This window comes from Varroa destructor, unplaced genomic scaffold (assembly GCF_002443255.2).
Source record: "Varroa destructor unplaced genomic scaffold, Vdes_3.0 BEIS01000003.1, whole genome shotgun sequence".
NCBI classification, from domain to species: domain Eukaryota; kingdom Metazoa; phylum Arthropoda; class Arachnida; order Mesostigmata; family Varroidae; genus Varroa; species Varroa destructor.
Genome location: NW_019211456.1, coordinates 14,960,495 through 14,982,520, shown reverse-complemented (window position 1 = coordinate 14,982,520; position 22,026 = coordinate 14,960,495). Strand labels below are relative to the sequence as shown.

The 22,026-nt window shown below is 40.7% G+C and overlaps 1 protein-coding gene across 8 annotated transcripts in view; it reads left to right on the top strand.

Annotated features, from left to right (window-relative positions):
- The window catches only part of Wnk (Wnk kinase), a 71,015-nt gene that overhangs the window by 40,696 nt on the left and 8,293 nt on the right, over positions 1-22,026 (top strand). For 6 of the 8 annotated variants that reach the window (XM_022798837.2, XM_022798838.2, XM_086984885.1 and 3 more), the window contains exons 2-12: positions 444-1,905; positions 8,272-8,374; positions 8,911-9,028; positions 9,476-9,594; positions 11,198-11,471; positions 12,248-12,397; positions 14,654-14,766; positions 17,220-17,339; positions 17,463-17,646; positions 18,514-18,860; positions 21,474-21,515. In XM_022798837.2, coding sequence (XP_022654572.1) covers positions 1,352-1,905; positions 8,272-8,374; positions 8,911-9,028; positions 9,476-9,594; positions 11,198-11,471; positions 12,248-12,397; positions 14,654-14,766; positions 17,220-17,339; positions 17,463-17,646; positions 18,514-18,860; positions 21,474-21,515 — 2,124 coding nt within the window. In that variant the 5' untranslated portion in view covers positions 444-1,351. The remainder of the gene's footprint in view (positions 1-443; positions 1,906-8,271; positions 8,375-8,910; positions 9,029-9,475; positions 9,595-11,197; positions 11,472-12,247; positions 12,398-14,653; positions 14,767-17,219; positions 17,340-17,462; positions 17,647-18,513; positions 18,861-21,473; positions 21,516-22,026) is intronic. The other 2 variants (XM_022798843.2, XM_022798844.2) reach the window with 1 other exon arrangement.

Below are 22,026 nucleotides of genomic sequence, written 5' to 3'. Positions count from 1 at the left end.
TGTTGAGTTTATAGCGGAACGATGTTTCAGCTTCCACAAGAAGTTTCAAGGAACACTAATAACGTTCCCTTGGTGTCACCCCGTCATAGGAGGTTATCTACCAGTTACGGCGACTGATTCTTAGCTGACCGATGTCGCACTGAAGTCGAAGCAGCATCAAACATGCCAACCGTGATGACACAGAGAAAAAAATAGCAGGAAAATATTAAACGAAAATAGAGTACCGAAATGTATATGATTGCGCATAGTTTCGATGGATATAACACTAGTAAAAGTATACTTTAATATTACGGGTTATGAGTCTGGGAAATCGACGATACACAATTTTTTAGGGAACTTTTTGAAGGGGCACATATGCGTGTGTACGCTTGCGTGCCTTGTTGTCGATTATTTCTTATCACAGCGTGTACTTGCTAACGATCTTTTCGGGTTTCTTTTTGCAGATATACTACTAGAAGCAGAAGGACGTACTGTCGACACCAGGAGTTTTTCTCAAAAGTGAAATTGGAGGGAAAAGAAAGAACGACTCAGGACTTGTGGCTGCTTTATTGTATTTCACTGCTCAGCCTTAAATACAGCGCGCAAACATATATATACATATATATATATACCCGCGAACGAACTCGACGTCGAGAAAGAACTGTAAGAAGCAGAAGCGATAGCAGCTAAAAAATGAGCCCACAATGAACAGATGGATGTGGTAATTATCGGCATCAACAGAAGCTCAATGCATTTGAACTATTTCAATTGCTATTACTGCTACGGTTACTATTATTAACCGCCATTGTTCTACCACCTATGTCACCAAGAATCATAACACCACAGTAATAACAATAACAACATATAGTCGCCCACAACAACAAACACGCAATGGGCGTCGTTAGGCGACGTTACCCTTTATACATCGATATTTATACGAATCGTTTTCACCGCCGGTAATAATTGCTAACAAGAATCCTGGCTATACGCTTAACTATTATTTGGAATTCCCTGTCAGAGGCTGGAAGGTTTTTGCTAAATCATCTTGTTTTTGCAAGGGAGAAAACTGCGCCCGTTCTCACTAACAGAAGTCAATCAACGCCTGTGCCAACCTCTTAAGCCGGTATCGTGCGCCCTCGTGCTGGTGTGCGTTCAGTGGATGAACCAGATTTGATAGAACCATCTTGTAACTGTGAGTGATCTGGTGCGTGTAGGTCGCGGTGTACTTTTAGTTGGAGGGTCAAAACATTTTGTTACCGTCTGTTCAATCCTAAAGGTGAAAAGTCGATTTAATGGTAACCAATTATCTGTAAGCACCGCGATCCCATCGTCAAGCAGTAAGCATTTTATCGAGCGAATTGATCCACAAATAATGATGCGTCGTTCGCCTGACAAGGAGGCGCTATCACCTTCGCCGCCTCCGCCAGCACCAGTCCGAAGTTCGCTGCGCACGAATCAGGGGCACATGACACCTGAGGGTGGCCAGCACCAACATCAACAGCCACGCAAAAGGGTTTCCATCCTTCGCCCGCAGAAGACCTCCCTGGGCGGATCGGGGGCGCCGAGGCCTCCGCCCCGGCGGCTGGTCTCCTCGCAGGAGAGGAGGTCGCCCCGTGAAACGACACCAACACCTACCGAAGTCAGAAGTCCGACGTCGCCAGAAAAACGCCGTACGCCATCTAGCTCCCGGCTGATGGTCTCCGGCGATGGCTCTCGTCCAGGAGCGGTATCCCCGCGAAAAGTTCGCATGCGCGATGAGGGCTTGCTCGCAGCCTGTCCACGCAGCGGCCCCGGTAGCAATAGTCACCAAATGCAGGATGAAAGCACTCAGGCAGACGGATTAAACGCCACAAATGGCAGCAGTAATGGAAATGACGAAACGAATAATCTACATCACGGAAGCAGCAATGGAGCTCGTAATAACAGGTTAGTAGTAACTGCAGTAGCAGAAATAATAATATTGACTATAGTTTCGGTTACATGTATTGCGAGAAACGCATTAGGACTAATATGGTGTATGTCCTAATCTTGTTACTGTGTCGCATTGGTGGTATTGGGTAATTTGAATTGTGTGTGGTTAACGTTATCACCAGTACCAGATCTGCCTAGCGGCGGACCCGTCTTTTCGACTATATTGCTGAATGATAAGTGAATAGAAAGGGAGAACTTTTGTTCACAGATCAATATCAACATTTTGTCTAACATATATCGGACAGTTCGGTCTGACGTATCCCGCAATCTCTAGCCTTTCGGCTTTCCTTGGGATGTTTACAGTTAGAAACTCTATCTGACCCTGGACTCTGATGCCTTTGATTCAGAAATTGATCCAATCGTTAAGTAAATAGATTCACCTGATGTTGACCGCGTGCGATTCTGTTGAAACGGCAGGTCCAGGTTTCGCTATATACTAATATTTTTGCAGCTCTCCTTATTCACTGAATTTTCATGATAACGCCGCTTTTGTCGAGCGATGTCCAATGAAATCCAGATTATGTTACTTGACTTTTTACCGTACCAATTTCGTAACTGTTATGCGTTCATGGTAAATGGTTCTTCGAATTTATTTAGGTTTGAAATATAGATTGATGGTGCAATTAGACAAAACACATGACGCTTTGAGTATTTCGTGCGATGTACAAGCTTTTATCTGGTTACACAGTGATCTCATTTACAGCACCTAAGGAAGTTGTAAGCATGATATGGGTATGTGCGTCTGTTATATAGATTGCTCGACAAACGGGCACATTTAAACCAAGCGCGCCCCATTCAGCCTGATTGGCGCAGAGCGCACGGGTACGATGAACCAAATATATGAAGGTTTATGCAGGCCAAGAGACATAAAGCTGCAGACACTTGTATTAGTCATTTTTGTTAGACAATCACTCGGAGGCTAAAATTTTCGATATGAAAAATGAATGAGCCGTCCGGGAAACGAAGAGAAGTTATCCGTTCGAATATAAGCTTCCATCGTAAAACTGACCTTTTTTTTTTTTTTTCGTAAAAACCATGCGGGAAATAACACTCTCATCTAATGTTCTTGCGTTTCGTACTCCTATGATACTATTCTGTCTATTAGGATAAATGTTCTGATTATAATAAGACGAAGTATGTGAAAACTATATATTTACACGTTCACCTTGCCTCTTCAGTACCACACAGCTACGTTTGGCATAAATTTCGTTATAAAATCTGGCCTCGTAAGATCGTTGAGCTTCAGGCGCATAGCTATTCCTAGCCATAGATATTCCTCTATGGCAAAATTAATCTACAACACTAATGTTAACGTGTTTCGGATTAATTTTTGTAATCAGGTGGCGGCCATTCGAATATATATATATATATATATATATATATATATAGTTAGAGAACAAGGAACAAAGGACTGCAGTGTGTATACGATAAAACGATTTGGCAAAAATAATACGGGTAGAATTTAATGTGTAATTTTTCTCAATAGCGACCTGAAAATGTTTGGCTTTGTTTAAGAAAGCAAATTTAGATGACTAGTTCCTTGGGCTATGGCTATTACCCTGGTTCTTCTACGTAGTCCTACAGCCTTCTGAGGCTTGGGGGCAACATTAAATAAATATAAGAGTTTATACAGTATCTTCATTGTAGGCGCTTCGAAAAGATTTTGTTGAAACGAATTTTATAGAATAACTTCAAGAAGTTGTCCTGCAAAGATACGAAGCGTTTGGCTAATGAGCCGTTCTCGGCAAATTGACAAACATTAAATATAATGATACTGGTCAGTTTAAACAGGATCAAGTAGGACAGGCAGTTTGTCAGGCTCAGTGAAATATGTAGCTAATCGGATAGAACGGCCTATATTTTTTCATAGGAAACCCAGCACCTATACGATAGGGAATATAGCTCTGTAAAAAGCTTGTGTGTGGAAATATTGGAAAGGCTATTTTAGATGCATCCATTTGGCAGTTCCGTATCCCACATATTGCAAAACATTCCCAACACTGCCCAATACCAATTGTCGTAGCCTTTTTCTAGCCTTCTAGCAAGTACTTGAATATGTCATAAGGTAGTTCTATTTAAGTTTGGAACGGATTAGTGTTACGAGCTTCTAGTTTTATCTGCATAGCTTCGAAAGAAGCGGAGCCTTCAAGCTCACATTGGCCTGCTCCCGCCGGACGAATCTTGCCGACGGATCAGTATCCATCAAACGACTGAGACGTGTTAAACCTAACGGGGCCTGCGCTACCATACGGATTTCATACTGGATTAATTTGGTTGCTGATAACGTTATAAACGGAACGACGAAATGTTCTCCTGGCACTGTAAAGAATAACACAGTTTTGCATACGGATATTCTATATCTGATTAGAGAGAAAAGGGCATAATGTATATTAACGAAAAATAATATTTTTTTTTTTTATCTTTTAATCTAAAAAAACAAATTTTACTGGCCATCAAGTATCCTCTTACTCCAACCTTGATAACTTACGATAAGCTGCTGAGATTTAATTTATTTTTATCGGTAAGTAGTCCCCTTAGCTAAACATGGTATTTGAAAAAAAAAAGTTGTCAGTACACATTCGCTGTTATATAAAGTTATAAAGCTCTTTTTGTCTAAATCAAAAAGTAGGTATATTAGTTCTGCAGAAATATATGTTTCCTATAAGCAGTTTACCCGTTTATTCTGTCAGTTCAAACCAGCTTTGCTATAAAATAGTTTCTTTTTTTTGTGGTCTTTATTAAGGCAATGCTTATGCAGTGCGTTCATCTCGAAGATTTTAGGAATGCTCATTGAGGAAGTGACGATTGATTCTTGTGAGGCAAAGTTCAATATTATTGTCTTCCTCAGTTATACAGAAATGTTAGGAGGATTGTGTCTGATTACAGCATACAAGGGCATTACTCAGATTAGTATTTTCATTGTAATTATTAACGTGCTTTTATTTGTTCCGAGAAGTATTTTGCTGAACGAGTAGGTTTAGAGTCATGCGATGGTCGTTGTGTTCAGATCGTTGTGGTACGGTCGGTTTTAGAAACGTACATTCGATTATCGTCATACATCTTCGATGTAAAGGAATCTTCCCACTGGACCTCTGAGGTCTGCCTAGCAGAGATTTTGATTAATCCACAGTGTGGAGCACATTTTTTGTAATTATAGAAGTTATACAGATGTGTAAAGTCTCATGTCTCATTTTCCATACTTTAATTTTCAGCAAACAAATCAAACACGGGCTTCTCTAAAATCGAAACAGATATTGTGATAATTTTCTAATTAATTATTTAATTTAATGTCATAATAGCATAGACGGGAGTATTCGATTTAATCTGAAAAACATCCGTTGTAAATTGTCAGTGACAGGAAGAAATAAATAAATAAATTTAGAATTTTCTCTGACGTGTTCCATTTCTGTACCCTTACACCCATAGACTAAAGACCTCATTCAGGCTCTCAGGATACATATGTCAGTTTTCGTCATCAATAGTACCCCACCACTTGCTGTATTAATAAAACTATTGAATTGTCTAAGTGTGTACCATGAAACTGTACCATCAAGCCTCAAGCCATTTTCGGAAGAGACGATGGGGTAACATAGTTCCAAAACAGTGCCAAAGCTTATGAATTATTCGCGATAAATAATATCACACTCGGGTCTTATGGTCAAGGACATTGGGACGATTTGTAGGGACGTAAAATGTAGATGAAGTGTTATGCTCGCTCCGAAGTAACTTTCGTTTCCGACAATTATATCAACAATTGATTTTCAACATATTCATTGTTGGCTATCGGCCATCTTGTGGAAGACTCTCCACGCGTTCAGCGGTGCCGGTAGCGATGCCCGCTGGTGGATCTCCTCGATGAGCTCTGATTAGGGGATGTTACCAGTAAATCATTGTTGCTGCTCGTACGACGCAATGCGTACGATTGAGTTAACGGACGCGGTCTTCCAGTCAACGAGCAGGAGCGAGGGAAGATGGCCACAACTTGTACAGAATGCTGCAGAGCGGTTAGCGACAGCGGTACGCCCGCATCGCGTAACGGATCATCTTCCAATGTCTAACGTCCAGCGCGTCCGATATCGACACACCGTCGCAAATGTAGCGACAATAGCAGGCAACCAATTACTCACTCATTGTCTCTATTTCGTCCCGCGTAGAGCATTGTAAATAGGTAAGCAAACTAGCAAGTCCAAGTTTTGCTGTCCATGTACCTGGATTTTTTATTGTGAAACCGGTGTTAGAAGTAGGCGGTCTTGGCCAGCCAGTAGATACTGGTAAAAATACTGCTTTGTATAATTTCTTATGAGCAGCTGTTCTTGGAGTTATTCGGAAAGCCTACTTCGTGCGTGTATGAGCAGGGTTGCTTGTGTTGACATGTGCCTATTGGCCTCGGTTGATCCGTTGCTAGTTCCGGCATCACGTCGAGGAGAACCGTCGTCGAAGTGTAGGCCCCGCAAGAAATGCGCGAAGAGGAGCAATTCCGGATATTCATGTGAATCACACAACCTGAGGGCTATTGTACAGCGCTATTAATCTATATGAGATAAAGTAGGAGGTGTAAGCCAAGGACCTATTTGCAATGTTAGCAAGTATAAATTAATGCAGCAGACAGATGCGTTCCGCGTCCAGTGGCGTAGACTTTAGACAATGCTTTCAAAGTATAGTACTTGCTGCTACCTACATTGTCTAGCGCTGTTGCTTCTTAGACAAACTGCCATTTCTTGGCGAGTACGGTTCGCGTTATCGGGTTCCTGGTTCTTTCAATCGGTCGTACAACTAATTGTCAGGGTTAGTTCTATGCCGCGGTTAGATGCGGCAAGCGATCTCAGGATCACAGACAGGTAGAATGGAGAGGTTGGGCAGTTAAAGGAAGGTAGGTAAGGCCTCGAATGCGGTCGCTTCGATTTTTCCTGGCGGTCTCGAGTTCAATCCACTGTTGCCACTCTATTAATACTGTTACTATTATGCCTCCGAGAGAAGACCTAACAGGCAGCAGACCCCTTCACGTGTCGCGGCTAGCAGAAGCTGTGCAGCTCTTTAACCCTTGTAGTATAATTTATGGTAACAGCATTGAGCGCTCGATTCTGGAATAGAAGCATTTGGTGCTTTCCCTTTGAAGTGTGTTTGTTTCTGTGCATCGAGGGCACCTCTTTCCACAGCATGAAAGCGAAAAACTTTGGGTAGACGATAACGACAACGACGACGTGATGAATATAAGGTTTTGTAGGCAAGTCTTGTTTATAAACGTCTGTTGCTTTAGGCTGTTGACACTGACCTTGCTATTTCGGCTAATTTTGCGATGAATTCGATACTATTCTAAACAATGATCTGTGCAGTCCTGATATTAAATTGGCACGATCCGTTACTCAAATAACATAGCGTAACGCAGGAACGTAAACATAAAAATAAAATGTTCTTTCAGTTATGTATTGTAAGAAATAATAGATGTCTTCAAAGCTATGACCCCGTGTTCATAAATAATTAGTAATCTTAGGAAACGTTTTCACCGGATACTCCTTTCAAAGTTGGCAAACTATTTTCAGGCACCTGATCTCGTCGAAATATATAATTCAGAAGGTGTCGGAAATACATCCTTTTCCACAAAAATTTTCCACGAAAATACAAATGTACCAGGTGGAAGGTTCTCTTAGATTTTCTTTTCGCGTGGTAAGTGGGAAAAGGAAGTTTTTAAAAAACAAGAGAAGCCATTACTCCACAAATCGTTTTTAAGGTTTAACGCTTGATAAAACGACCTAAATAACTGGTTGTTCATTTTTGTAGAGATTTGAAGCAGGTTCCAAACGAAAGCTCCATGCAAACAGATTACATAGATACGAATAGAAGCTATCTTTAATATTGAAGACGTTTATACATCCGTGTCACTGCATAACACAAATGTAGGTGGCCTATTTAGAAAAAATTCTGTCTTCTTTGTGTTTTGGCTACCCAAACTTCGAAATTTTAAGTCTTCGTTCTCTATCGAGGGACGTTGTATAACTTTAGTGAATTCTTTCTATTTCTGCAGCTATTCTACATAAAAACCTAAAGAAAAACTGATCTTTAAGTGTCTTAGAGGTTGCAGGTAGACACGTGTTTTAAGTTAGAAAATATAATTACACCGTCCGATCCCATAGTACTTCATAAATCATCATATAAAGCAACTCAGCGCCAGCTGTGATATGCAAATTGCAGGCAGCGTTGTTCTTGTACTACTGTGATAGCTTTTAAGAACGATTTTTAGTTTATTAGTTTTGTCATATATAATTCGCAGAACACAGAGTTAAATATCTGTTTATTATTGTTTGCGATAAACTTTCTCGTTAGGCTTTTGGGTTGTGTCGGAGACGAGGAGTCAGGAGAAGTTCTGCCAGGTCTTCCAGGTTTGGCTATGGACATGGTTACATTACATACCGTGATGGACAAGCAGGTAAGCTATATTAGCTTAAGGTAGAAACGATGGCAATTTGAATTATGTCAGTATCAACGCTGTACACCTGTTGACCTGTCAACTAACTGTGTGAAAGGTCTCGTATATATATATATATATCGATGAAAGATAATTCGAAAGCTAATTGATGATGTCGCAATGCATGATACTGTTAAGAAATGCTATTCTTCTTTGATTTAGTTTTACGATGAGATCTGACGTCCAGATGGAGGCGTTTGTATCCTTATCCGTAATAGCGGGATCGATAAGCGTCAGTGTTGAATGGGTGACGAACTTTCGGTGAATGGCGTCACGCCTTCTGTTAGAACTAAATAAGTCTGAGGCGCTGATTGCAAACGATATCCCCCAATACAAAAAAATGTCTCTTATGGAATAAGAGTTCGCTTTGCTCAACTTCGCTTTGCTAAAGCCGAAAAGGTGCTCACAAGCAAAGTGGTGGTCATTGAATTAAGTCATTATTAGAGTGGAGTATAAATACATTCAACATCTAACTACTCTCTGATGACGACATGAAGGTGGTCGATCCCAGTCAATTGCCAGCAATTGCTAACCTGACCGACAACGAAGATGTCAACGTAAAGGCCCGGGCAACTTCGCCAGACGGACGCTTCCTGAAATTCGAAGAGGAGATCGGTATATATCTTTATAAACGATGAGAAGTGTTCACCAGTTACATTAAAAGATATTGAAATGGAACCCTAAAGTGGTAGGAGATAAAACTGAAAGTAACTATGTCAAATTTGTCAACACTATATAAAATTGCCCTAAACCTAAGAGCAAGACTATCGACAGTGAGTATATTCAATGCATTTCTAGGTACAACTGTAGTGTAAGTAGGCTATGAACAAAATTACCTTTCGTCTTTTAGTATTACCCATTGGATAAGATTTACGTCCTGCCATAATGGCATAGATTCCCTTGAGTATTTTACGATTAATTTTAGATTTAATTTAAGATGTGCCAATTTAATAACAATTGAACGGTATAATTTGTAAAAACAACTTTTACATAAATAAATAGCATATATTGCGTGTAATGATCTAGAATGGTTAATTTGTAGTACACCTTACCGCCGAACAGGTCGAGGAAGCTTTAAGACGGTCTACAAGGGCCTGGACATCTCGACAGGAGTTGCCGTTGCTTGGTGCGAGCTACAGGAAAGGCTCAGTAAGGCCGAAAGGCAGCGCTTCAAGGAGGAGGTAAGCTCCAGTTTGTGACCTTTATGGACATACACAAATATCTGTACATTAAAATTATACGACTGTTGTCCAACGCGACGTGTCGGTATACCACCGCAGTGACGACCGTAGCTGAACGTAGTTTTTTGAGGTATATATGCCTCATTACAAGATGCGTCGTCTGTAATCTTCGAGGCAATACGCAGAATCGTCAGGTTCCCCTGCTAACATTAGGTCAGCGACACAACGACATTATTATGAGATTTTAGATCTTATGCACGCCGTCGTAATGTTAATAGGTTATCTGCATGGTTTACAATATTAAAGTAATGTTCCGTCTGCGATGATAATACGATGGAATACGGCGATGGAAGCTTTACTATACAGTATAGAATATGGTTTGTTAGAATCCTTCTTTATCATAGTCATGTGCACCTTGACGTCGTTGTTACAGGTTACTGCCTTTACTGAAGGGAAAGAACGTCCGCTTTCACATAGTCTATTATTTAGAAGAGTCAGGCCAGCTAGCGAAACACCTAGACTTGTTCTTCTCGAAAGGGAGCCTGTTTAGCGGTGGGATTCCGCTTCCCAAATTTCAGGCGCCCCTCCGCGTCAGCGGTCGTGCACGTGTCATCTGCTTTGCGCACGCTTATGCCAATTCTGGGCTTAAAGTTCTTCCCGCGGTTGTCAATGAAAAGGCAGTCGAATGCGCTAGTTGTTCGCAGAATTTATTCTCTATAGAACTCTATTCGCTCATAGTCCTCTGGTTTCCTCAAATTAACTTGTGCACCTATGTCCCTACTCCGTTGTCTCGCTCAGATATTGTTTCTCGATTTTATCTCTTCGTAAATAACTACAGCCGCTTTACTAATTTAGATCTATTATTATGAGTCTATGCAACTGTCTATGAGGCATGAGTCTATGACGCTGGCAGATCGATCAGAAATTTTTTGCCTTTAGAAATAATTAGTAAACCACCGTCCTTTTTTGAGGTTGGTTTTGTCAAAATGTTACGCGGCAGAAGTTTTCAAACGAATTGAATCAAGCAAATGACAGACGACGATGTTACGTTTATATTGAAGGGCGAGTTTAAATTAGAGAGTGGGGTAAACAAGCCATGGGTAAGTGCTTCAGAGCGAACGAATAAACCAAGGTAGCCGCACACGATGAATTCGAGAAGATCCATTCAGGAAAACAAGTTGGAAGAGTGTTTGTTTAGTTGAACCGAAATAGACAAAGGAGAAATGATCTTCATGAACGGAAAATATCGTTTTGACACGGTATGGGGAAATCAGTATTCGCTACGTATCGTGTGAATTTCAATTGGACAGAAAGTGCGTGAAGTCTTCGATTGGAGAGTTAGCAGTGGCCGTGCATTGAGCCGTTTGTTTCAGGATGTTCTAGATGTGGTTTTAAAATTTACTAACTTAATTCTTAATAAGGTTTTTAAACCAAACTAAATATTAGGTCTCGAATGATAAATGACTTCATCTAAAACTGTAAATCCTGTTTCGAGATGTTTAATAATCAAGCGAGGCCATTTTTAGAAAACGGTTGAGTAGAGTATACATTTTTTCGTTTACCAAGTGATTAGGTTTTTTACCACTAAAATTACGTTTTTCAGGCGGAAATGTTGAAAGGGCTACAACACCCAAACATTGTACGGTTCTTCGATAGTTGGGAGGATACAACGTCAAACAAACGCAAGATTGTCGTACTCATCACTGAGCTCATGACGTCGGGCACCCTTAAAACGTATCTGCGGAGATTTAAAAAGATCAATATCAAAGTGCTCAAAAGCTGGTGTCGCCAGATTTTGAAGGGTCTTATGTTTCTGCACTCGAGACAGCCGCCTATCATACACCGAGACCTTAAATGTGACAACATTTTTATCACTGGTTAGTTTTTTACTTACCTTACTTAAAAACTTAACGTTTTTTTACGAAGTAACTATGACATAAATACGTCCCTTTTACTGAACATATTTGCGTTTTCATCAGTCTGTTGAATCAATACTCGACGAACAATCCGCGTTCGGCAACTCGATTAAATAAATAGAACAGTTATACAAGCTACAAAAGATGGCCACTGCAGTTCAATGGTTCTACGGCTTATGTGTATATAGACGGAAATTATAAATACTCATAGTGGCTAACTCGTTCACGAGTTATTAGGTACGAACAGGGAAATCTATATGCAATGATCGAAAGAAAAACAATTTCCTCAGCAGAACTTCCAGTAACATATTCTGTAACATCCGCCAAATAATGTTCTCGCATTGGCATGGATCCACAGGTATTTTCTATCGTTGCCCGCTGCACTATCAGTTAGGTGTTAGATTCAGTTTCAGTACATTTAAGCCTTTGCTTCTGGTTAAGAAATATTATTTATGTGGAAATGAACTTCAATATGAAGTCAAGCCATGAAGTCGTCCCGAACGATGTCCTCGCATTTGCTACTTGAACAACGAAAAACAATGAACAGTTGAAGATACCATGCCACATCGACTACAAGCAATTGCCAACAATGGCCAATTTGTTTCTATGAGAAAGCATGCTTTTGAAGTTGGCTTACAACTGAACGTAGCTGCGCTTGCCCTAACTCAAAAACCTAGTAAACCTTTGACCTCATACATAAAATACTTACGTTTCATATTGAACAAAAATTGTCATAGGCACTACTGGATCGGTGAAGATCGGTGATTTGGGGCTAGCGACCTTAAAAAACCGGAGTTTCGCCAAGTCTGTGATTGGCACCCCCGAATTCATGGCTCCGGAGATGTACGAGGAACACTACGACGAATCCGTTGACGTATATGCTTTTGGTAAGTAAATAACTGGAAACAGTGAAGCTCTTATAGGTATTTAGATACATATGGATTTTGGTTTGATTTTTGACCTGCTTTATAGATTTCAGTATAGTGTCTATGAGCTTTATAATAATTATCAAAACCTAACTTGTAAGAATTGCAAATGCTTTTTTTAAATGAGTCTTTTTGTTTTCTACAACAATAATCTCTGAACGAACGATGTTACGAAGAAATTAGCTCGACAGAAGTGCCGTTTGTTGATTGGGGCACTTACAAGTATTTTTGGCGTTTAAGGCTGGTCCCTTCAAACAGCTGTACCTTCCGTGAAGTAATTAACACAAAAATGGCCTCACTGTAATCACATTTATGATACAGTGTTAGATAAATCGTATCTGTGTTCCACATGGATAGGGCAATCCTGTCTTTGTTGAATTTTGTTGTTTTATTACCTATGCATAGTTGAACACTTTAGTTTCATCGAGCCCTATTCCTCTGCGTATCTGCGAGAGGTTGGCGTTCCTATTTGGACTGTTAAATATTTTGCACCTGGAGGATGCAACGAACGAAGAACAGAGAATTGAAGGACAGACCTGGTTACGTACACAGTCAAGTAAAGGTTGTAAAGTGATGGATTGCTTGTGAATACTATATAAATTAACTACATGCAGTGTGAGCCTAGAACAAATACTTTATTATCCTTGGTTAGGACCTTGTGACTAATCTTACGCAATTTTTGAAATAGCTTTACCTCTACAGTGAATGCTGCTAGACTACGTTAAACAGACATGATTACAGTTTGTAGTCATCCAATTCGGAGTTCCGCAATAGTAGGCTCCTATACTGTCCTGATTTTGTCAAACGAACGTAAAACGATATCCTATGCTTCGTTTGTAATAAGTGGCCATCTTTAAGGCTTCACCCTTGTTCACCACTTTCTTTTAGATCAAACTGCTTCATAGAAAAATATTACGCAACATTTATATGTTAAACAACGATGAGTTAATACGACATTATGCCTTCTTGAAGCAGCAGCAACATCATTTTTCTAAGCGAGCGGGTTTAATGTCACTCAATTAGATGAAAGGCGTGAGTAACAAACACAGGTCTTCACGCCGCTACGGTGCAAGTAAGAGCTATTTAGCCAGTGCGGTCACGTGCGGTGCGATAAATGGTCTTCACTCATTTTGTTTTTTTTTGTCAGACACGGACCTTCGGGTCTCTTCCTCGGTATCCATGTATTTACTCCGGTATTAGTGTCTGTTTTTTTCGTTACGGCAATGCCGTATATTACCCAATGTTGCCACTGTTCTTCTCCACTCGAGAAGAAGTTTAGCGCCCTTAGCGTCGAATAGGGTTTATCTATCTGCGATTGTCCCAAAGGCCAGGGCATCAACTGTTCGGGCCAACTCGGCTTCTTTCTCTTAGAACAACTAAAGCCTGGTCTAAGTAATTTTTCGACTATTCCACTCAAGCGGAGAATCATGATTTATATCATCGTGCCTAGATTCAGATTATTTGCTATATACCCTGCACGTTTCGCAAAAGGATGAACAAAAACGGAATAGTTCGAAATGGAAGCCATTCAAGCGCGCAAACGCGGACTCAACCGTGTAAGCGACTTGGGCTCAAGTCTTGAAACCGGGATGATATTCAAGACTTCCTGATGAAGCTTAATATATCCCTAATTTTGAACGAGACACAAATTGCCCCGTAGTAGTATACACGATAACCGCTAGGCCTTTTAGCGACCTGCCTGCAAAAATATAAAATCGGTTGATATTGATTTGAATATCGTTCCTATAAAATCTTACCTTGAAGGCTACGAATTGAAGGCAGCTGTTTTTAACTTAAAATGTTTACCGTAGTTAGATCAAAACATCTATATCAACGTACTTTAACTTTTACAGTTATTATAAACTACTCCAAATATTGCTGATGTCGACAATTTATCAATGTGTAATTGGCATTAAAATCATTAGAAAGATCTGTTATTTTGCGTTTTGGTAATCTAAAATTGCTTCATCCGAATGCTTTGTACGGTCGTGCACAGTTAATTGCTACGTGCTTTCGTTGAGGCTAGCTGCCCCAGAGGTTCTTTCATAAAAATATTGCGCATTTTTTTTGCCCACTGTTGGGATCACTGAAACTGTCTAGTTGCGATTATGACTCTTGTATGCCATGATGTTTGGGATAAATTATGGTTTACTTTATAGTAACGTATTCTTTGTAGTAATTACACTGAATAGCATTTAATACTTTATCTTTTTACAGGGATGTGTATGTTAGAGATGGCTACCTCAGAGTACCCATATGCCGAGTGTTCCGGCCCCGCGCAGATCTATAAAAAGGTCACGAGCGGAACTCGTCCCCAGTGCTTCGATAAAGTAAGTGAATACATACGATAGTGAATTATAGGTTCGTCAATAAGGAAACCGCGTTTATATGCCCATAACACTTTCTTGGCCCCTAGTAGAAAACTAGGTAAAGATCTGCAGCCAGGTCCTTGGTAGCTTCGAAATTTCATACTATTATATTATCGTGCTCTTGTAAAATGACACTGCTAGCCTTAAAATATGCAAACGCCTTGGTTCTGTTTCAGCGTACATTGAACATTTAGAATTGAGACGGTCGTTGTTCCTCCACTTGACCATTATCTAACTCAGAGAATTATCAGAGATGCTCTACTGCGATCAGAATAATGAGGTTCGGTTAGCTGAAATTGACACTCATGTTCGCCTCCGACGCACATGTGCTGCGAGAGGCTTTCGCCGTAATTGCGCGTCATGCTAAGCGTTGTCGCGGCTGCCCGCAATGACTACCCGATACCAGCTAGGCTTTTCCACAAGTACTCGTAAAGTAAAGAACGCCATCAGATCTTGCCCCAGCCGTCAATATCATTATGAGATGCTGCGGTCGATTGAGATCACTGCTTTACTTCTGCCCAGTAGGACGGCCGACATGAAACAGAGCTATGGCGCATTACAGTTCAGCTGTTAGCAAATAGACACGGCTGAACGAAGCCAAGTGACGCTTGAAGTTGTCAAGCGATGGCTTCAGGGCTCATCTTTAGTACTGCAAACACGTCTTCTCTTTCATGCTGAGTCAGACTTCATCGCAGAGAGGGCTGCCTCTTAGCAAGCTGATGGACCAAGGCTACCTTCTTGGTCTACAGATGGGAAGATCTGCGGTTATAATAATTAAAGTACAAGGAAGGCGTGTAAAATGACGGCGGTTCGCACTGATGTAACAACAAATGCTAAGTTCTAGATTCTAGTCGACCTTGAGCGTCAACAACCTCACCGGTCTTGGGCGCAAAAAAAGCATGAGAAGGCTGAGCGAGTGAATCAATGCGTACACGTTTGTACTAATATATTATTCGACCTAAAACCAAATGATACGACTACATCTTGTTGACCTGCATCTTTGAGCAAACTCTACAGATAGGTGAACACATAAACATACATGAAAATGAGCATAGTAAAAATTTGTGTAATCTCCGCCTACGTATTATAGTACTTTGCTAGCACCTTAGAGTATGTCTCGAAACAATGCATCATCTTCACTTTTTAGCATTTACCATTGGTTATTATCTGTACTTTGATCTGGCGTGTATCGAAGTTGCAAGTCAATCTTGAAAGGTCAACGGCGTGCAAGCTGGCGCATAGCGGCCAAAGATACGTATCTAAAAATGCAGGCCTTTTCCTGGGTACTAAGTTGTCAAAAAGAGAAAAAAACAAGAAAAACAAACGGAAACAATCTCATTTCCGTTGCTTCTGTGCTCAAGCAGAACGAAGGTGTCTAGCAATTTTGCCAATAAGTTTAGAATTTAATCTCCACGAGACAGCGTATCAAGGAAAAGCTTCTCCTAACAGATGTGCCCATTGGATTGGGCCAGGACTATTCGTCGCAGCTATGAGAAACATGTTGCACTTGCGTTTGTTGTCAGCTATTTCGAGGATACCCTTACAGATTGTGGCAAAGCGTGCTAGTTCACATTAAACTACGGGGATTCTTTTTAAATGTTCATACTGCTGGAACCGGAATTTATGTCTGAGTTGACAGCCGATCGATTGGGTTATATCAAATAGATACAAAAAAGCGGTTTGCCCCTTATTTTTGCCTGTAGTGTCTCTACGAGATTGATTCTGGCAGAGGAGTAGATGTAAACGTTAGAACAACTGTCCTAACTTTTGTTCGTCCTTTTCGAGATTTCGTTATAAACCCGAATCGTAGCCTCTTCAACAAGTTGTCAGTTTTTCACCCGTTTATGCCACATTTGCATGCAGAACTTGGATGCTGTCACATGCAACATACTGTTATGCTCACAATATAAGCTGCCTTTCATTGCTCTTCGGTAAAGAATAGACTTAGGAGTTTATGACTGGCACAAGCGCAATATAACCTTCGTGAAAACCTGTTCTCGTCATTGTTGTTATCATGTTCAGGCATTTTCTATAATCTATACGCTTATTCATACACCTATATAGGTCACATTTGTGTCAAATAGACGCTTTTGTGGGCATAAAAGGTAATTCCTCCAACGGGGTGCAATAAACGAAGGGGCGCAAAATATGCATCTCACAACTTACATTAGGGGCTAATATAATCAATGAGGATGAAATGCCTTCGGTATGAGGTATGCTGATTTTAGTATGCGTTCTTTCATACGTTAATAGCAAGAAAAGATTAGATCTTTATTAAAGGACTTTTTTCATAGGCCTGATAAGCTGGATAAGGACTTAGTCAACGTATTGAGCTTTATTCTTTAAACACCACAAATTGTGCTAACTCTAATGCAATCCACTAACAATAAAATGTTGATCTTGTGCGTTTTCAGGTGGAATCTCCTGAACTGAAGGATATCATAGGACAATGTATAAGGTTAAATAGGGCTGAACGACCTACAATTAAGGAATTGTTGCATATGGACTTCTTCCAGGACGATCTGGGTATCAAGGCAAGCCGTAGGAATGATCACCGTTATTCTCGTCATTTTTGTTATCATTATGGACGTAATTTTTGTGTGAGCTCTAGCATTTCGCTGCAGAAATACTAATTCATCTTCGTCTTTTCTCAACAGGTCGAATTTTGTGACCGCGAAAAAACATTGAGCTCAACAAATTCGAAGCTTGACATGCGTGTACGCATCCTTGATCCGAAGAAACGCAAGGATAAACATAAGGAGAATGAAGCTATCCAGTTTCATTTTGACATGGACATCGATACGGCTGACGAAGTTGCCAAAGCTATGTCCACGCTCACAGGTTAGTTTACCCGTAGATGCATCTGTTAAACGCCAGTAACTTCATTTGATAACTAGATTTGCCCCAATCAAATGGGTGCGTCCTGTTGGTACACGCACGATGACCTTTTATCGTAAGCGCATCCTTCAGTAAAAGCTTTCATATTGGTATTTCGTTTTTAAAAGCGGTTCCCATGTCATTTTCGAACTAACGCATGACGTTCTCAGATGCTGTTTCTGTTACATAGACATTTAACGACACTTTTCATCATGACCTTCATATTAATATTAGATTCAGCGATTGCGACTGTATTGTTTAGTACGACCGTTCGGCAACTCTGAGATAATACTGTCGGTAATAGCGCCACAGGAGTCTGCTGGCCTTCCCATTGTCAGTCATTCAGATGCATAGGAAACAGCTCCGTAGTAAAAAAAAATGTTCGAGTGCTTATCGCAACGATTTTGGTGCTCATAGTAGGTACAGTGACTTGCTTGCATTAGGTCTGCGCATTTGGTTTAGGCCAAATGGGCAGCCAAACTTCTGCGATAATCTGAGTTTTCTTTTTTCACCTGCATCGGTCTGTTTTCCTAGCAGTCTATACCTCAATGTTCTAGCTATCTGTGCGACGACGAAATATTGTCTAGAGTATGGTCATCGGGATCGTGAGTTTGTTCAACTGAACATTTGATCCGCGTCAAAATTTATTGATGATATAACCGCCCTAGCTGAAATGTCTGATTACCATGACCCGCATGGTCAGTTACTAAAACTGCATTAATCGTGACTTTGTCAGGTGTCTAAACATGTTCTATTGTACCTGGACTAACCAGGGATCACGATTTACTACCATGTATTGTATATTACGCCTAACTGCGAGTTCATGAACAGGTATTATCGGAGAGGAAGATGTTCGACTAGTCTCAATGTTGATCCGCAATCAGGTAGCCTCGATGGTCAGAGACAGACAACACTTTCAGGCTCGACCACCAATTCATTCCACTGTTTCATCGGTCACAACAAACAATATGGCTGGGATGACGACCACACCCGGTACAACGCATGACGTCGAAAACCACGCTGCTACTCTAACAACATTACCCAGTCATCATCATCATCAACAGCAGCAACAGCAGCAGCAGCAGCAGCAAGGCGGGCCGATGGCTGCGCAGGCCGAATTGGCGTCACAGTCGGCCGCACCGACGATGACGAACGTCCAGCAACTATTGCCCCATCAGGTGTGTGTTATCCACTTGTTTGTTTACCTACAGAACCTTTCAGCGAGATGTTCTTGAACTATATAGATCTCTTCTGGTTAGCAAGCTGAGGTCGAGAGCGATCTACTAATCATTCTCACCCACAACAGTTAACCTATGGAAAAGTAAACGTGTAGTCTATTTCTCAGAGATACTGTATAACACTAAAATTACTAAAGTCTGTCAAGTGACGCGTATTAGTTTAACATCGGCTTGTCGGTATACATGGGTACTTAGTATAGCCAAATATTTTACATGTTTGTACACGTACGGATATTACGACTCTCTGACTTGGTAGGCAGACGCTTGTTTTGTCCTTGCAACGACCTTCTTCGAGTACTTCAATGGGCATTTACACTCCCATAGCATCTCAATGGCATTCTTTGGTAGTAAAACGTAATATGAACTTCATCTTCTCTTCGTTGAGCGAGCGATCATGGGCCGACTGGAAAGCTTCTTAACAGGCACAGTTTAGAAAATGGATTAGCCATCTGAAACATGTGTCGCATACCGAATACAATTAGCTAGCTTCACCTAGAGAAATTGTCTTCATGACTTTACCTATAGAGTCAATATGACCGCCTTGCCACTGGTGGCGCCGCAAACAATTGATTTGTTGGCGGAGCCATTATGGACCTTCAGCAGCAGGGCCGGTAGTGCTTCTATAGCCATCGCCAATGTTTACAGACAAACATCGGCCACAAGGTCAGGTAGCTTGAACGTTGCCACGCTCATGGCACAGCGTGCACAACGTGGCGGGAAGCAAGATCGTGCCTACACGAGTGGCGTGCATCGGTGCTTCCCTTTGATTTCACACCGTTGGCTTATTATGGCAGGTCACTGAGGGCGGTGAATGATCAAATCATTTCTTCCATAATGTGCAATGACGCCTCTTTGAGAAGTAAGGCCAAGTAAAGCTGAGAGTTGTCAAAGAAAGACAACGGTGAGATTGGTAGAGAGAAAGAGGCCCGGTTCTAGTCTACCTCTGTTAAAGGTTGACGCCAGCGATGGCGAGTGAAATTCAGGCACATCCAGGCACATATCCAATGTTAGGTTTCTTTCTAGGCTAACCGTACGTACTCGTAGTCTAAGTATAGTCTTGTAACCTTCCACTGTTACCTTATGAGTAGTCGTACGATCATCTTTCTTTTCCATTTTCATTGGCATAAGCACAACAGCAAGACGGGTTTGTCTGAAGTTATGCAGCATACGTGTCTGTCTGTATAAAGTGAAGTAAAATCGATGGCATATAGGATCTCAAAAAACTAAATTTCTTTTCATACAGAGCAAGGTTTACTTCGCAATGGTGTTCATTCAATGAAATTGCTATTCGCCTCAGTCAGGCTTTCAAATAAATATCTATATACCACACAAGCCATTTTTAGAACTTCTTTCTCCGAGAAACTTAGGAGCGACACTTATTGGTGGCCGACAATGATACGACGATGGTACTACCCCGGGATTCGTGGATGCTCCATTTAAACACGCCACCTATAGCGGATTCGATTGTAGTCCTGCCTTATTTGCAGAGCGCTGAGTTATGTGAAATCTATTTTTAATTTACTGGCGTTTTAGCGTCAACTTTGTGTCTTGGAAGGGCGTATGGTCTCAGTCTGTCCCATAAGGATAGAACGGGCCTGAAGTCTTCGTGACCGTCGCAACACGCGCATTTCTAAAAATAAACATCCAAATTCAACTTTGCACTTCTTAAACGATTTTTTTTTGGCTATAAAGTTTTCAAACTTGGCCATGATAGTCCTTTTTGGATTCTTCAGCGCTAACATCGGCGAAATGACAAACGCCCGCTGCGAGAAGCAATTCCCTAAAATATGTATGTATATATATACATATGGAAATTTCATTGCTGTCCTTACAGGAAACTGAAAAAGAACGTGGCAATTACCTATTTTTGACTGTGAGGTTTATCTGTAGTTACAGCAACTACCGAACGGATAATGCAGACGCTTCTCTTTCAGCTGACTACGCGGTGTCTGGGCGCAGAAGGCTGCGTCAAGATGATGAAGTAAAAAAAATAGCTGGTTGACGAATGTGTAGGATAAACCTTATGTTGTCACGAGCAATAACACGGCTGTTTGATTGAGTTAAGATCAAGAGGAAAATCGGTAGTTTATTCAGTTGCCCAGGCAGTAGTAAAGCCCCGGATGGGCTGCGATGTCTCTGAACATGTCAAAATGGATTTACCTATGCTTATGGATCAGAGCCGATAGCGTTAGCAAACCAAATTTGATGGGTTAGGCAATCAATAGATTTGAAAAAAAAATTGTCCTCCCGTCATTCTCACGCTCAGTTGCTGACTCTAGTCTTTGATCTAAATGTCTAATGATAATTTGGTCGAAGGAACCTTTCATTCCTTATCCCATAAATGTGTAATAGCAAATAGAATAGATTTATTATGACGTGCCAATAGACGTAATAACAGCAACGTATCTTTTTGTGTCCTTCACATTCTGCTGTCATTTGTTTGTAGGTGAAATTTATAGGAAAAAAAGCTCTTTCTTGTCATAATACTAAAAATTGGAAAAATAACATTTCCTGAATTCAGATCTATATATATATATATACATTGTTTTTCAGGACATCCGGCTTCCGTATCTCATAGAGAGTTCTTTTTATGAGGTACGGAAACTACGCCACATGCTAACGTTATCCTTATTATATGAGTACTACTATGGTCAATGTGAAGGGCAAGTTGTAACCTAACTTGCCCTTCACTTGTTGTTGTTCAATAAAATATTGAAGCAAGGTGAATAAAACAAGAAGAGACCTAGCTCAAATAGGCCCCATCTAGCTCCGGAAGAGTTTATCTTATCCTTCATTTATTTACGTACCAACACCCGTCTAAAGTACCTCAACTGAACGTTAAATTTCAAGTCTTGTTGTATCAACACAAGTTCAAGCTTCAACACTCCTAGATTGTAGTATTTTATACGATTTGAAGTATGCAGCCAGATTCGCTTACAAATTTCAATAAAAATATTGTAGTTAACATTATTCTTTGCACAAAACCGTTCTAGACTTTTGGCATACATTTGGAGAAGCTGAGTTATAATTAAAAAGCACACTAATAGCACACGATGCTTAAAATACCTATCAAACAACGTAAAACCAGCCTGTGCCAAATCTACAC